The 13,398-nt window shown below is 57.8% G+C and overlaps 1 protein-coding gene across 2 annotated transcripts in view; it reads left to right on the plus strand.

Moving 5' to 3' along the window:
* The window catches only part of CDK18 (cyclin dependent kinase 18), a 34,663-nt gene extending 23,810 nt beyond the window's left edge, over positions 1–10,853 (plus strand). Inside the window, exons 3-16 of one of the 2 annotated variants that reach the window (XM_041422638.1) lie at positions 2,355–2,503; positions 3,911–4,036; positions 5,407–5,463; positions 5,688–5,802; positions 5,906–6,000; positions 6,073–6,135; positions 6,443–6,566; positions 6,646–6,766; positions 8,057–8,154; positions 8,910–9,015; positions 9,205–9,247; positions 9,508–9,598; positions 10,306–10,383; positions 10,597–10,853. In XM_041422638.1, the coding sequence (XP_041278572.1) occupies positions 2,355–2,503; positions 3,911–4,036; positions 5,407–5,463; positions 5,688–5,802; positions 5,906–6,000; positions 6,073–6,135; positions 6,443–6,566; positions 6,646–6,766; positions 8,057–8,154; positions 8,910–9,015; positions 9,205–9,247; positions 9,508–9,598; positions 10,306–10,383; positions 10,597–10,631 (1,301 nt within the window). In that variant the 3' untranslated portion in view covers positions 10,632–10,853. Of the gene's footprint in view, positions 1–2,354; positions 2,504–3,910; positions 4,037–5,406; positions 5,464–5,687; positions 5,803–5,905; positions 6,001–6,072; positions 6,136–6,442; positions 6,567–6,645; positions 6,767–8,056; positions 8,155–8,909; positions 9,016–9,204; positions 9,248–9,448; positions 9,599–10,305; positions 10,384–10,596 lie in introns of those variants that run through there. The other variant, XM_041422639.1, reaches the window with a different exon arrangement.
* Positions 10,854–13,398: the final 2,545 nt, after the last annotated feature.

Raw genomic sequence — 13,398 nt, forward strand, 5'->3', positions numbered from 1 at the left:
CCCGAGCTCCCTGCAAGGTCGTGCCCGCCCCCAGCTCCACCCTGAGCTCCCTGCAAGGTCCTGCCAGCTCACAGCTCCACCCTGAGCTCCCTGCAAGGTCCTGCCAGCTCACAGCTCCAGACTGAGCTCCCTGCAAGGTCCTGCGAGATCCTGCCAGCTCACAGCTCCACCCTGAGCTCCCTGCAAGGTCCTGCAAGCTCAGAGCTCCACCCTGAGCTCCCTGCAAGGTCCTGCCAGCTCACAGCTCCACCCTGAGCTCCCTGCAAGGTCCTGCAAGGTCCTGCCAGCTCACAGCTCCACCCTGAGCTCCCTGCAAGGTCCTGCACACTCACAGCTCCACGCTGAGCTCCCTGCAAGGTCCTGCCAGCTCACAGCTCCACCCTGAGCTCCCTGCCCCGGGGGCAGCTCCAGCCCTTTGGGATTGGGAATCTCCCGGTGGCAGGGCAGGGGAGGGAGGGCTGGGCTGGCACATCCCTGCCCCAGGGCAGCCCAGACCCCTCTCCACCCTGAGCTCCCTGCAAGGTCCTGCACACTCACAGCTCCACGCTGAGCTCCCTGCAAGGTCCTGCCAGCTCACAGCTCCACCCTGAGCTCCCTGCCCCGGGGGCAGCTCCAGCCCTTTGGGATTGGGAATCTCCCGGTGGCAGGGCAGGGCAGGGAGGGCTGGGCTGGCACATCCTCACCTCTGCCAGCTTTCTGTGAATTTTTACCTCCTTTCCTCATTATTTTGTTAGGAAACATCCACTTGTTAGGGAAATTCATCCACAAAGATCAGAGATGTATGTCCAAAGAAGAGACAGAGGAGTGCTTTGACTTTATTCCAATAAAGGAAGAGGCCGTGGGGCATTCCCGGGGGTCTCTGCAATTTTTGGAGGATGCAGCCTCCTTTTTATCCCAATTTCCCTCTCTCTTTCCCCATTTCTGAGGTACTTGAGAGGTTCAGACTTCCCAAAACACCTGATACCAGAGATTTCCCTCTAATGTACAACCCTCCCTTTTAGTTTTTAATTCTTATGGAATTTAGGGTTTTTCCCCGTTGTTTCTTTCATCTTTCAATGTCCAGTTTCATTTATCATCAAACCTAAAGTTTATTTGTAAAAGCAAGTATCTTTTTCCATTCATCAATCCGTGGAATCCTTCCCACTGTTTATTTCTCAGTGCTGATTTTATCTACCAGCAGACCCACAGCTTGTTTGGAAAGACAAATCCCCCATTCCTCTCACACTGGAGTGTCCGGGTTGTGGATTTATCTCTGATTTTACATCAAATATGACAAAGAGTTTGTCTCTGATCCACTGGAGTCAGAGCTGCTGGCTTGCAGGCTGCACCTTCTACCCAGCTTTGGTTTTGTTTCACCTGTGGGAACAGCACAAATTCACCCAAAATTACATTTCCAGGGCGTTACTCAGGCTCCGTCCAGTCAGACCTTAAATGTCCTTTGCTTTCCTTGATTGCAATTCGCTCGGCAAACGAGGAAGTTTAAAAGATTCGGTCCGGTTGAATTAATCCACATTATTCTCATACCTGTGGTTAACTCAGGGGACGTTTCCTGATTGCTGCTGTAAAAACAGATGGAGGGAGAGGGACGGGGAGTACTGTGTGCCCAAAAGCCCTGGCGCCGTTTCAGCCCCTCTCAACCCCCCTGGCACGGGGGGAGGTGAGGGCTGGGCAGCCCCCAGCTCCGTGCCCGTGGCACAAACCCATGGCATTGCCAGGTCACTTGCCTGCCACCTCTCATCCGTCAGCCGAGCAAAGCGCAGCCAGGTCCCAGCCCTGCTCAGCGCCCCGTGAAAATCAGCCCTGCCTCCCTCCGTGCCGCTCCTCAGCCGGGAGATCATCCCCGGAGCCCGGATTGTCGCCTGAGCCCCGGGGACAGGGCAGGGACAGGGCAGGGACAGGGCAGGGACAGGGCAGGGCTCGGCCTGGCGCGCTCCCGGGGGACTTTCACTGCTCCCCTCGCTCCGGGGAACGTCTGCAGGGATTTTTGGGGATTTTTGGGGTTTTTGGAGCATGGCTGCAAAGCTGGGAAAAGGGAGGGATGGGCTGCTCCGTCCTGCTTGACCCTTTTCTCCCCCAGTGCTCCATCCTGGCTCCCAGCACGCCCAGTTTGGTGCTGCCTCCTCGGGAGCAGCCCCTGGCATCATCCTGTTAAAAACGGGACAGGACTCTTGGTACTAAAGCGATTTCAGCATTTCCTGACGCCGCAGGAATCCAGAGCAGAACGCAGAATTCCCTGTGGACATAGAGAAGGAAGAAGAGATTCCCACATCCCCGGAGCATCCCTGCCCTGCCCTCCCTCCTCGGCGCTCCTGCCACCCCTCCCGCAGCTCACTCTGCTTTCCTTTCGTCCCCAGACCTGGCTCAGGGACACCTGCAGCTGGCACAGCTGGGCAGGGAGGTGGCAGCTGACGGCAGCCCGGTGTCCCCGCCCGAGGGACAGGGCCGGTCGCCGGTGGCCGCCGTGCGCTACCGCAACCACGGCCAGCGCCGCTGCTCCATGGAGGCAAGTGCCGGGGGACCTGGGGACAGCGGGGTGTCACCTCCCCGCTGGCTGGCTGCGGTTTGGGACGTGGCAGTGTCACACACGGGCCCTGACATGCTGTGACTCCCGCGGGGCGCTGGCCGTGTGCCACCACCCCCTTCCCTTGAGTGGCACTGTGGTGGTTGTGAGGGTTCCAGGACGAGGGAAGAGATGAATCTCAGTGCATATTCTTAGAAGGCTGATATTATATGATATTATATGATACTATATTATATTAATTATATTATATTCTATTACATTATATCATAGTATATTATATCATATTACATTACATTACATTCTATGAAATTATATGAAATTATATGAAATTATATTCTATGAAATTATATGAAATTATATTATATCATATGACATTACATTATATTATATGACTTCACATTATATTAGATGAAATTATATACTAGAACTATACTAAACTATAGAGAAAAGATACATCAGAAGGCTAGAAAAAAATGAATAATAAAAACCCGTGGCTGACCAGCGAGTCCAACACGGCTGGCTTTGATTGGTCATTAAGTAAAAACAATTCACGTGGAACCAAACGCGCACCTGCCACATTCCAAAGCAGCAAAACAGGAGAAGCAAATCGGACAATTATTATTTACATTTTTCTCTGAGGCTTCTCAGCTTCCCAGGAGAAGAATCCTGGGCAAAGAGGATTTTTCCATGTTGGTGTTACCAGTATTGGGGACAGGGCGTGCCTTGGCTTGTCTGTCCCCTGCTGCTGAACCAAACAGTGGCAGCCGTGGTGTTTCACCCCAGAGACACTTTGGCTAGCTGTGGGTCACAGCTGGAAGTGTGGAGACAAGCCCAGGCGTGCCAGAGCTCCGGGATGGAGCTTCCTCTGGTCCAGGGTCGCTCCTCAGGCTCCCTGTGCCGGGGAAGCTTTAGGGCGATGGTGGAGGAAGGACTCGGTTCTGATGGAGGGTTTCAATCCAGAGTTTTTATTTTGGGCCACAGGCATCTGAATCCAGCAACTCCTCCCAACAGAACTGCCCGGGCACGTGGTGTCCTTGCCCTTTTACCTGGGGGAGAGGGAAGGGATAGGGAGCCACCAGCCAGGTGGGAGAGGAGGGCTCGGGGACAAAGGACACCTGGATCCCCTGGGGGGCATCTTTGGAATCTGCCCAATTCCCTTCTGGAATTCCAGGATTGACAGACAGTGTTTGGCAGGGGTCAGGGTGGGGAGAGGAGAGGTGATTGACACACCTGGGAGGGAAACTTCAGAGGAGAAACCCGGGGTTCTGGGGTAAACCATGAAATCACACTGCAACATTCCCAGAAATATCATGCCGACATGGCACTGCCTGCTCTCTTCCCCCCGAAAGTCCTCGTGTCAGCGCCCTGTGCTCTGTCCCCTCCCTGCAGGATGTCAGCAAGCGCCTCTCGCTGCCCATGGACATCCGGCTGCCCCCCGAGTTCCTGCAGAAGCTGCAGATGGAGAGCCTGGAGCTGCCCAAGCCCCTGAGCAGGATGTCCCGCCGGGCCTCCCTCGTAAGTGGCACCGAGCAGAGGGGGCAGTGCCAGGCACGGCATCCCCCGTGTGTCCCGCTGTGCCAGCTCCTCCAGGTGCCACTGAGGTCCCCTCGTGTCCCTGCCCCTTCCCAGCCCTCCCTGCACAGCCCCAGCAGCGCCGGGAGCAGCTGAGGGAGCTGGGAAGGGTTTGGAAAATCCTGAGGGAGCTGGGAAGGGTTTGGAGAATCCTGAGGGAGCTGGGAAGGGTTTGGACAGTCCTGAGGGAGCTGGGAAGGGTTTGGAGAGTCCTGAGGGAGCTGGGAAGGGTTTGGACAGTTCTGAGGGAGCTGGGAAGGGTTTGGAGAATCCTGAGGGAGCTGGGAAGGGTTTGGAGAGTCCTGAGGGAGCTGGGAAGGGGCTCAGCCTGGAGCAAAGGAGGCTCAGGGGGAATTTGTGGCTCTGCACAACTCCCTGCCAGGAGGCGACAGCCGGGGGGGATTTGGGATCTCATCCCAGGGAACAGGGACAGGAGGAGAGGGAACGGCCTCAGGCTGGGCTGGGGAGGCTCGGGTTGGACATCAGCAGGAATTCCTCATGGAAAGGGCTGGAAGGGGCTGCCCAGGGGGGTTTGGAGTGCCCATCCCTGGAGGTGGCACTGAGTGTTCAGGGTGGGGGTCGGGCAGAGCTGGGACTCGATGGTCCCACCGGGATTTTCCAGCCTCAGTGATCCCACGGTTCTGAGATCTGCATCCCTTCCCGTGCACCTGCTGGGCCATTCCCACCTTCTCCCTCCCCTGTGCACACCTGGCTGCCCTCTCAGCCTGGCTCCTTCCCAAAGCAGGAGAGGGAAACCCTCCTGCAGCTCAGCCGAAATGCAAATGTGGATAAATAATGAATCAGCCTTGGCTCCAGTGGTGGCATTTCCCTTCCTTTGCTGCAGCAGCAGAAATAGGAGTAAAAACTCTGTGTACAACAAAACAGGAGAAAAATCTCCGTGTGCAGACACCAGGTGTGCCCAGAGGTGCCCAGGTATCTCAGCCAGGCCCCAGGAGGCATTTTGGGACCCAAGGTGCCCTTTCAGGAGGAGGGAAGGGGGAAGGAGAGCTGGAATTTACCTGCCTGTGCTGTCTGATCAATAAAACAAAGCCAGGGCGATGTGTCATTAATATTCATGAGCCCCTCATGAATAAGGAATGTGGCTCTGAGGGTTGTGCAGCAACTAGGGTTCCAGCACCTTCACTCCCCTGCTCAGGACAGCTTTTCTCGGGATACACAGAGGGTTTGGGCAGTAAATAGAGTAAAAATCCTAATTGTCACTGCCCAGTGTCCCTGGAAACCCTTCTGGAGGTGAAGCCATCCCTGGGTGAGGCTCCCTCCTCCCCAGTGATGTTTTCCTTTCTCTCTCACAGTCAGATATTGGCTTTGGGAAGCTGGAAACCTACATTAAACTGGACAAACTGGGAGAGGTGAGTAGTCTGTGACACCCCTGTAAGGAATTCAATGAAACTCAAAGGGCAGCTCGAAGCACAAAGGGCAAAAATCTTCAATATCCAGAAATTTTCAGAGCGAGTCTTTCTCGTGGAGCTCAGCCCTGCTGCTGTCACCTCAAATGGTCCTTCCTCCAAATGTTTTGGGGACACCAGTGCTGTGCCACCCTGGGAAATGTCCCCTGTCCCCTGTCCCCCGCCAGGGCACCTACGCCACGGTGTTCAAGGGCCGCAGCAAGCTGACGGAGAACCTGGTGGCGCTGAAGGAAATCCGCCTGGAGCACGAGGAGGGCGCTCCGTGCACGGCCATCCGGGAAGGTGAGGCCGGGAGGGGCCTCCCCCAGGCTCCCAGGAGGGTTTGGGGTGGCTGTGCCCGTGCCCAGCCCCGGGTCCTGCTGCCCCAACGCCGCTGTCCCCGCAGTGTCGCTGCTGAAGAACCTCAAGCACGCCAACATCGTCACCCTGCACGACATCATCCACACCGAGCGCTGCCTCACCCTCGTCTTCGAGTACCTGGTGGGTCTGGGGGCTCCTCTGGGGGCTGGGGGGACGAGGGAAGGACAGACTGACGTGTCCTTCCCGCTGCAGGACAACGACCTCAAGCAGTACCTGGAGAACTGCGGGAACCTGATGAGTGTGCACAACGTGAAGGTGAGGGGCGTGGAGGGACCCCTCCCCTGTCCCTCGTCCTGGGGGGGGGAGTTGTGGGGCTGGGGGAGGCTGGAGGTTCCTTCACCCTTCAGTTCTTGCTCCCTTTGCCCTTCCTGAGGCTCCCCCAGCGTTTCCACCCCAAATAAAATCACTGCACGTGCACACTTCGCTCGTCCCATTCCGTGACACTTCCCACAGCACGGCTCCGAGGGGTCTTTCCTGCCCACAACATCCAGATTCCTCAAGGCAGGATGAGTTTTAGTCCTAAATGCACCTTCCTCTTAAATCCTCCTCCTCCTCCCTGCAGATCTTCATGTTCCAGCTGCTCCGTGGCCTGGCTTATTGCCACGGCAGGAAAATCCTACACCGAGACCTCAAACCCCAGAACCTGCTCATCAACGAGCGAGGGGAGCTCAAGCTGGCTGATTTTGGTAGGTGAAGCCCTCCAGGGGAGATGCAGGATTGGGAAAAAAGGGGCAGCTCCTTGATGTGTGTCCCTCCTGACCTCAGGATTAGCCAGGGCCAAGTCTGTCCCCACAAAAACCTACTCCAACGAGGTGGTGACGCTCTGGTACCGGCCCCCCGACGTCCTGCTGGGATCCACCGAGTACTCCACGCCCATCGACATGTGGTGAGGCACCGAGCTCCCCGCGAGCTCCCCGGGCTCTCCAGGAGGGGTCGGGCATTTCCATCCTCATCCTCACCGTGCTGGGTACCACGGAGCCTGGGGGGCTCTCCCAGGGCTGTTTTCCCCACCCCCAGAGCTCTCCCAGAACAGTTTTCCCTGTCCCCTGAGGCTTTTTACACCAGAGGGTTTGGGGCTCTCCCAGGGCAGATTTCCCTGTCCCCGGGGCTCTCCCAGTGCAGATTTCCCTGTCCCCAGAGCTCTCCCAGAACAGTTTTCCCTGTCCCCTGAGGCTTTTTACACCAGAGGGTTTGGGGCTTTCCCAGTGCAGATTTCCCTGTTCTTGGCGCTCCTCAAAGCAGTTTTCTGTGGGGCTGTTAAGACCAGAGTTTGGGGGCTCTTCCAGAGCTGTTCTTGTCCCCTGATGCTTTTTACACCAGAGGGTTTGGGGGTCTCCCAGTGCAGATTTCCCTGTCCCCAGGCCTCTCCCAGTGCAGATTTCCCTGTCCCCGTGTCCCCAGGCTCTCCCAGAGCAGATTTCCCTGTCCCCGTGTCCCCAGAGCTCTCCCAGAGCAGATTTCCCTGTCCCCATGTCCCTGGGCTCTCCCAGAGCTGTTTTCCCTGTCCCCATGTCCCCCAGCTCTCCCAGTGCAGATTTCCCTGTCCCCATGTCCCTGGGCTCTCCCAGTGCAGATTTCCCTGTCCCCATGTCCCCAGGCTCTCCCAGAGCTGTTTTCCCTGTCCCCGTGTCTCCAGGGCTCTCCCAGAGCAGATTTCCCTGTCCCCATGTCCCTGGGCTCTCCCAGAGCTGTTTTCCCTGTCCCCATGTCCCCCAGCTCTCCCAGTGCAGATTTCCCTGTCCCCATGTCCCTGGGCTCTCCCAGAGCAGACTTCCCTGTCCCCGTGTCCCCAGGGCTCTCCCAGAGCTGTTTTCCCTGTCCCCGTGTCCCCAGGGCTCTCCCAGTGCAGATTTCCCTGTCCCCGTGTCCCCAGGGCTCTCCCAGAGCTGTTTTCCCTGTCCCCATGTCCCCCGGCTCTCCCAGAGCAGATTTCCCCGTCCCCAGAGCTCTCCCAGAGCTGTTTTCCCTGTCCCCAGAGCTCTCCCAGTGCAGATTTCCCTGTACCCATGTCCCTGGGCTTTCCCAGAGCTGTTTTCCCCTTCCCCTGGTACTCGGGGTCCGGTCCGTGCCATCCCCACCCCGGTGGGAGCGGATCCACTCCAGGAGCCGATCCCGCTCCACCGGCGCCACCCGCGGGTTTGTCCCCCCTGACCCCGGGGTGTCCCCGGCGCTTCAGGGGGGTCGGCTGCATCCACTACGAGATGGTGACGGGCCGGCCGATGTTCCCCGGCTCCACGGTGAAGGAAGAGCTGCACCTCATCTTCCGCCTGCTGGGTGAGCGCCGTGCGCTGAGCCCGCGTCCCCGCGCGAGGGCACTGCCTGCCCGCGGCACCGGGAACCGCACCGGGAACCGCACCGGCACTGCCTGCCCGCGGCTCCGGGAACGGCACCGGCACTGCCTGCCCGCGGCACCGGGAACCGCACCGGGAACGGCACCGGCACTGCCTGCCCGCGGCACCGGGAACCGCACCGGGAACGGCACCGGCACTGCCTGTGGGATGGGATGGGATGGGATGAGGTGTGAAGAAGGGAGCAGGGATGGGATGGAATGAACAGGGATAGGGTGGGATGAGGTTAGGGTTGGGTGGGATGCAGTGGGAAGGAGGGGTGAAATGGGGTGGACTGGGGTTGCAGGAATGAATGAGGATGGAATGGGACGGGCAGGAATGACAAGGGGTGGGATGGGGTCAGAAGGGGTGGGATGGAACAGGCAGGGATGGGCTGACATGGGCAGAGGTGGGCACGCATGGCTGGGGTGGGCAGGGGTCAGCTGGCATGGACAGGGTGGGCAGGGGTCAGCTGGCATGGACAGGGTGGGCAGGGGTCAGCTGGCATGGACAGGGTGGGCAGGGGTCAGCTGGCATGGACAGAAGCTGCCTGCAGCCCCCTCCAGGCTGGCACAGGTGTAAGGGTGAGAGGCTCCCTGCTGGCACTGCCAGCCCCTGGGGACACCCGTGCCCTCTCTCGGGGACACTCTGAAGGTTTCCATCGCACCCAGTGCCCATGGCAGGTCCCCTCTGCCCCCACAGGAACCCCCACCGAGGACACCTGGCCTGGGATAACGTCCAACGAGGAGTTCAAGGCTTACAACTTCAGCCAGTACCGAGCCCAGCCACTGCTGAATCACGCCCCAAGGTACCCCAGGAGCAGGGGCAGACAAAGATTGGGGGGTTTGAGGGGTGTGAAGGGCAGCCCGGGCAGCCCAGGCTCGTTTTCTCCTCGTGGGGCTCGAGGCTGCAGTGCCACTCGTCCCTCCCTGTGGTCATTGCAGCCTCCTTGGTGCAACCTTGGTGCAGTTTTGGTTTTATTTCCCCTCTCTCCCAGGCTGGACTCGGAAGGTGTTGACCTGCTGACAAATCTGCTCCTGGTGAGTGGTGGGAAGGGAAGGGAAGGGAAGGGAAGGGAAGGGAAGGGAAGGGGCACTTGGAGCACGGCAGGGCCACAGGGTGGGTGGGTGGCACTGCTGGATGGGCAGAGGTGCCCAGATGTGTGATATAAACGTGCAGGGGTGCCCAGATGTGTGATATAAACGTGCAGGGGTGCCCAGATGTGTGATATAAACGTGCAGGGGTGCCCAGATGTGTGGTGTAGATGAGTTTTGATGGCTTTTCTCGGGGCTCTGTGCAGTACAGAGCCAAGGGCCGGATCTCAGCCGAGGCAGCCCTGCAGCACCCCTACTTCAGGAGCCTGGGCGAGCGCGTGCACCTCCTGCCTGACAGTAAGTGCTGCTGCCCCCCAAGGGCTCCAGAGGGACCCCCAGCACCCCCTGCCCCTCAGAGGAGCCTCTGCAGCAGGGTGGGCAGGAGCTGATGGCTGTGGGAGCGAGGAGGAGGAATAATAATAATAATAATAATAATAATAATAATAACAATAATAATAGCAATAATAATAATAAATATTTAAAATTAATTCTAATAACTAATAGCTAATAATAATAGTAATAGTCATTATTATACAATTAATGATAATAACTATAATAACAAATAATAACTAATAATAATATTAATAGTAATTGAAATAATAATACAATTAATGACAATAACTGTAATAACAAATAATAGCAATGATACTAATAATAATAATTTAAAACATTAACGATAATGTTAATAATAATAATTAAAAATAATAATTACAATAATAATGAATAATAATGAATAATAACTAATAATTTAAAATAATAATATTAATAGTAATAATAATACAATTAGTGATAATAACAAAAAATAACATAATGATAATGGTAATAATGATAATTATAATGATAATAATAATGATAATTATGGAAATAATAATGATGATGAAAATAATGACAATAATAATAATAATTTGGGTGGGCTGAGATGGGGTGGACGCTGACCGAGGAGCTCCGTGGAGGTGCCCCCCTGGGGCAGCACTGACCCCTCTCCCCCTGCCCCCTCTGCCCAGCTGCCTCCATCTTCTCCCTGAAGGAGATCCAGCTCCAGAAGGACCCCGGCCAGCGAGGCTCAGCCTTCCAGCACTCAGGTAGGGCTGCCCAGGGCCGGGATCTGCCGCAGCTCTGGGCAGGACAAACCCACACCTGCTCCCTGCCGCCTCTTCAGTCACAAATCACCCCGGGCATCTTTGTGGGCACATCTCCTGAGGCACAGCCGGCTCCTCTGGGAATGCCGCAGGCTCGGAATCCCCTGCGGAGCCCCCCGTGCCCCCCTGAGCCCTGTGTCTGTGTCCCCTCCGCAGCCCGCGGCAAGAACAGGAGGCAGAGCATATTTTAAATCGGGATCTGGCGTTGCCCTGGTTGCCATGGCGATGGAAGCGCTGAGAAAGGAGCGGCTCCCACCCGACCCTCGGCAGAATTCCCGGCTCCAGCAGGACCCAAACCCCGGGAGCTGCCCTCCTGTGGCCTTGTCCCCCCCTTGTCTTGGTGTTGTCCCCTCCGAGAGGAGCTCCAGGGAGGAGCCTGTGCTGCTCGGGAGGATCAGGGGGGGATTTGTGGGGTTTGGGGGCTCAGGGTTGGGGATTTGTGGGGTTTGGAGGTTCAGGGTGGGGATCTGGGGGATTTGGAGGTTCAGGGTGGGAATTTGGGGGGTTTGACCCAGGCAGGAGTTGCTGGAAATACCCCTTTGCTCAGACAAACTGCCCTGCACCCCCTGGTTTTTTGGGAGACCACGTTAGGACTGCTGGGCACAGCCTGGCCTGGCACTGGGAGCACCTGGAGCACATCTGGGGCACATCTGGGCACAGGAACCAGAGCAGCCCCCCAGTATTTCACCTCTGCCTGCAGAACCCCCTTTCCCCTCCCTGTTTTGGTACCCGAATCCAGCTGAGGGTGGAGCAGCCAGAATTCCCCCTTGCTTCCCTCAGCCTCTCCCAATCCCTGCTCCCAAACTGGGATATCCCTACTCCCGAACTGGGCTGTCCCTTTCCCAAACTGGGCTATCCCTGCTCCCGAACTGGGATATCCCTGCTCCCAAACTGGGCTGTCCCTGCTCCCAAACTGGGCTGTCCCTGCTCCCAAACTGGGATATCCCTGCTCCCAAACTGGGCTGTCCCTGCTCCCAAACTGGGATATCCCTGCTCCCAAACTGGGCTATCCCTGCTCCCAAACTGGGATATCCCTGCTCCCGAACTGCGCTGTCCCTGCTCCCCCCAGCCTCTCCCAGTCCCTTTCCCAAGCTGGGCTGTCCCGAGCCCGGGCAGGGCCTGGCACGGCTGCAGCTCCCCTGGCAGGCTGTGCCCAGCGGGACCGGCCCCTCCCAGGCACGGGGGGATGGAGCAGCCCCATTCCCATCCGCACAGAGCCCACGGAGCAGGAGGGATCCCGGGGGGCTCTCAGGGCTCATGTCCCCCTCTGTCGCAGCTCTGAGCCCCCCCTGTGGCACAGCCCGGTCCCACAGCGCTGCTCATGCCCGCCTGTGCCCGCAGGGAAGGGGGAGAGGTGCCAACCATCCCCCGGCTCGGCTGTGGGCACCAGAAACAGCCCCGGGGAGCAGCGCAGAGCCCCTCAAACCCCTCGGCCCCTCAAACCCCTCGGCCCCTCAAACCCCTCGGCCCCTCAAACCCCTCGGCCCCTCAAACCCCTCGGCCGTGCCCAGGCTGGGCAGGATCGGTGCTCACAGAGCTTTGCTGCTGCCCCAGGGGCGTTTTCCCTCTCCAGACACTTCGGGGATAAATCCATCCCTGCCGCAGCTCTGCCCCACAGCCTGGCAGGGTGTGAGCAGGGCACGGAGCCCCTCTGCTCTGCCATGCCCACGCCGTGGGCTTGGCTTTCCTGGGGGATCAGCTCCCTCTGGATGTGGCACGGACTCCTGGAGCTGGGACTGGCACCTGGGACCAGGACTGGCATCTGGCACTGGGACTGGAACCCGGGACTGGCACCGGGACTGGCACTTTTCTCCGGGCTCCAGCTCTCCGTGGGGCTGTTCCCTCCTGGAGCAGGGAGTGATTCCTCCAGCAATCCTTGGAAAATGCTCAGTGGGAGGGAAAATGAGGCGAGCCTGGAGCTCCCCGGGGCGGCTCCTGCCGGTGCCGGCGCCCGGAGCTCACCGGGAGCTCCCCGGTGCCACCAGAGCTCTGTCCCAGACGAGTCTCCAGACGTCTGCATTGTTTGAGGTTTGCCCATCCCTGCTCTGTTCCCTTCCCGGTATTTCCAGCCCGAATTGTTCCCTAATTGATTCCAGGGGATGGGGAAGAGCGGGGACAGCCCCCAGCCCCCAGTGACGCATTCGGGGCCGTGTTTCCCTTGTGTCTCCTGACTCCCTTTTTCCTTGTTCCCTCCTGATTCCCTCTTTTCCTTGTCTCTCCTGGTTCCTTCTTTTCCTGGTCCATCCTTATTCCCTTTTTTCTTGTTCCCTCCTGATTCCCTCTTTTCCTTGTCTCTCCTGGTTCCTTCTTTTCCTGGTCTCTCCTGATTCCCTTTTTTCCTGGTCTCTCCCAATTCCATTTTTTCCTGGTCCCTCCTGATTCCTTCTTTTCCTGGTCTCTCCCAATTCCATTTTTCCCTGGTCCCTCCTGGTTCCCTCTTTTCCTGGTTCCCTCTTTTCATGGTTCCCTCCTGCAGCTGGAGCCGGGCTGAGCTCTCCCAGTGCCATCTTTCCTCCCACAGAGGAATTTCCTTGGCACCAGAGCTGCCCTTCCCAGGGCTCCTGTCAGGATCTCAGCAGGCTCCTTCAGGTGCCTGGGGTTGAGGAATCCTGGTGTTCCCAGGGGAGCAGAGCCTGGATCAGGGCAGGAACCCTCCCTGCACCACCCAGGATACCCCTGACCTCTCTTTGCTCAGTTTTCCTGCTCGTTTTTCCCATTCCCACACCCCGAGAGTGGGAATGAACTTCCAGGGGCGCTGGTGCCCAGCTGAGCCATGCCACATTCCCACGGGGGATACTCAGATCCAGATCCAATATTCCTGCTGAAGGGCAAGGAAAACTGCTGGGAGAATCCCGCAGAGCCAGGACAGCATTCCCAGGATCAGGAAAAGCCCTGCAGGCTCCTGTTTATCCTTGCACAGCCTTTCCCTTTTTCCCTAGAAATCCCCCCAAAAGGGTG

The sequence above is a fragment of the Onychostruthus taczanowskii genome, unplaced genomic scaffold, assembly GCF_017590055.1.
Source record: "Onychostruthus taczanowskii isolate IOZ18803 unplaced genomic scaffold, ASM1759005v1 scaffold74, whole genome shotgun sequence".
Lineage (NCBI taxonomy): Eukaryota > Metazoa > Chordata > Aves > Passeriformes > Passeridae > Onychostruthus > Onychostruthus taczanowskii.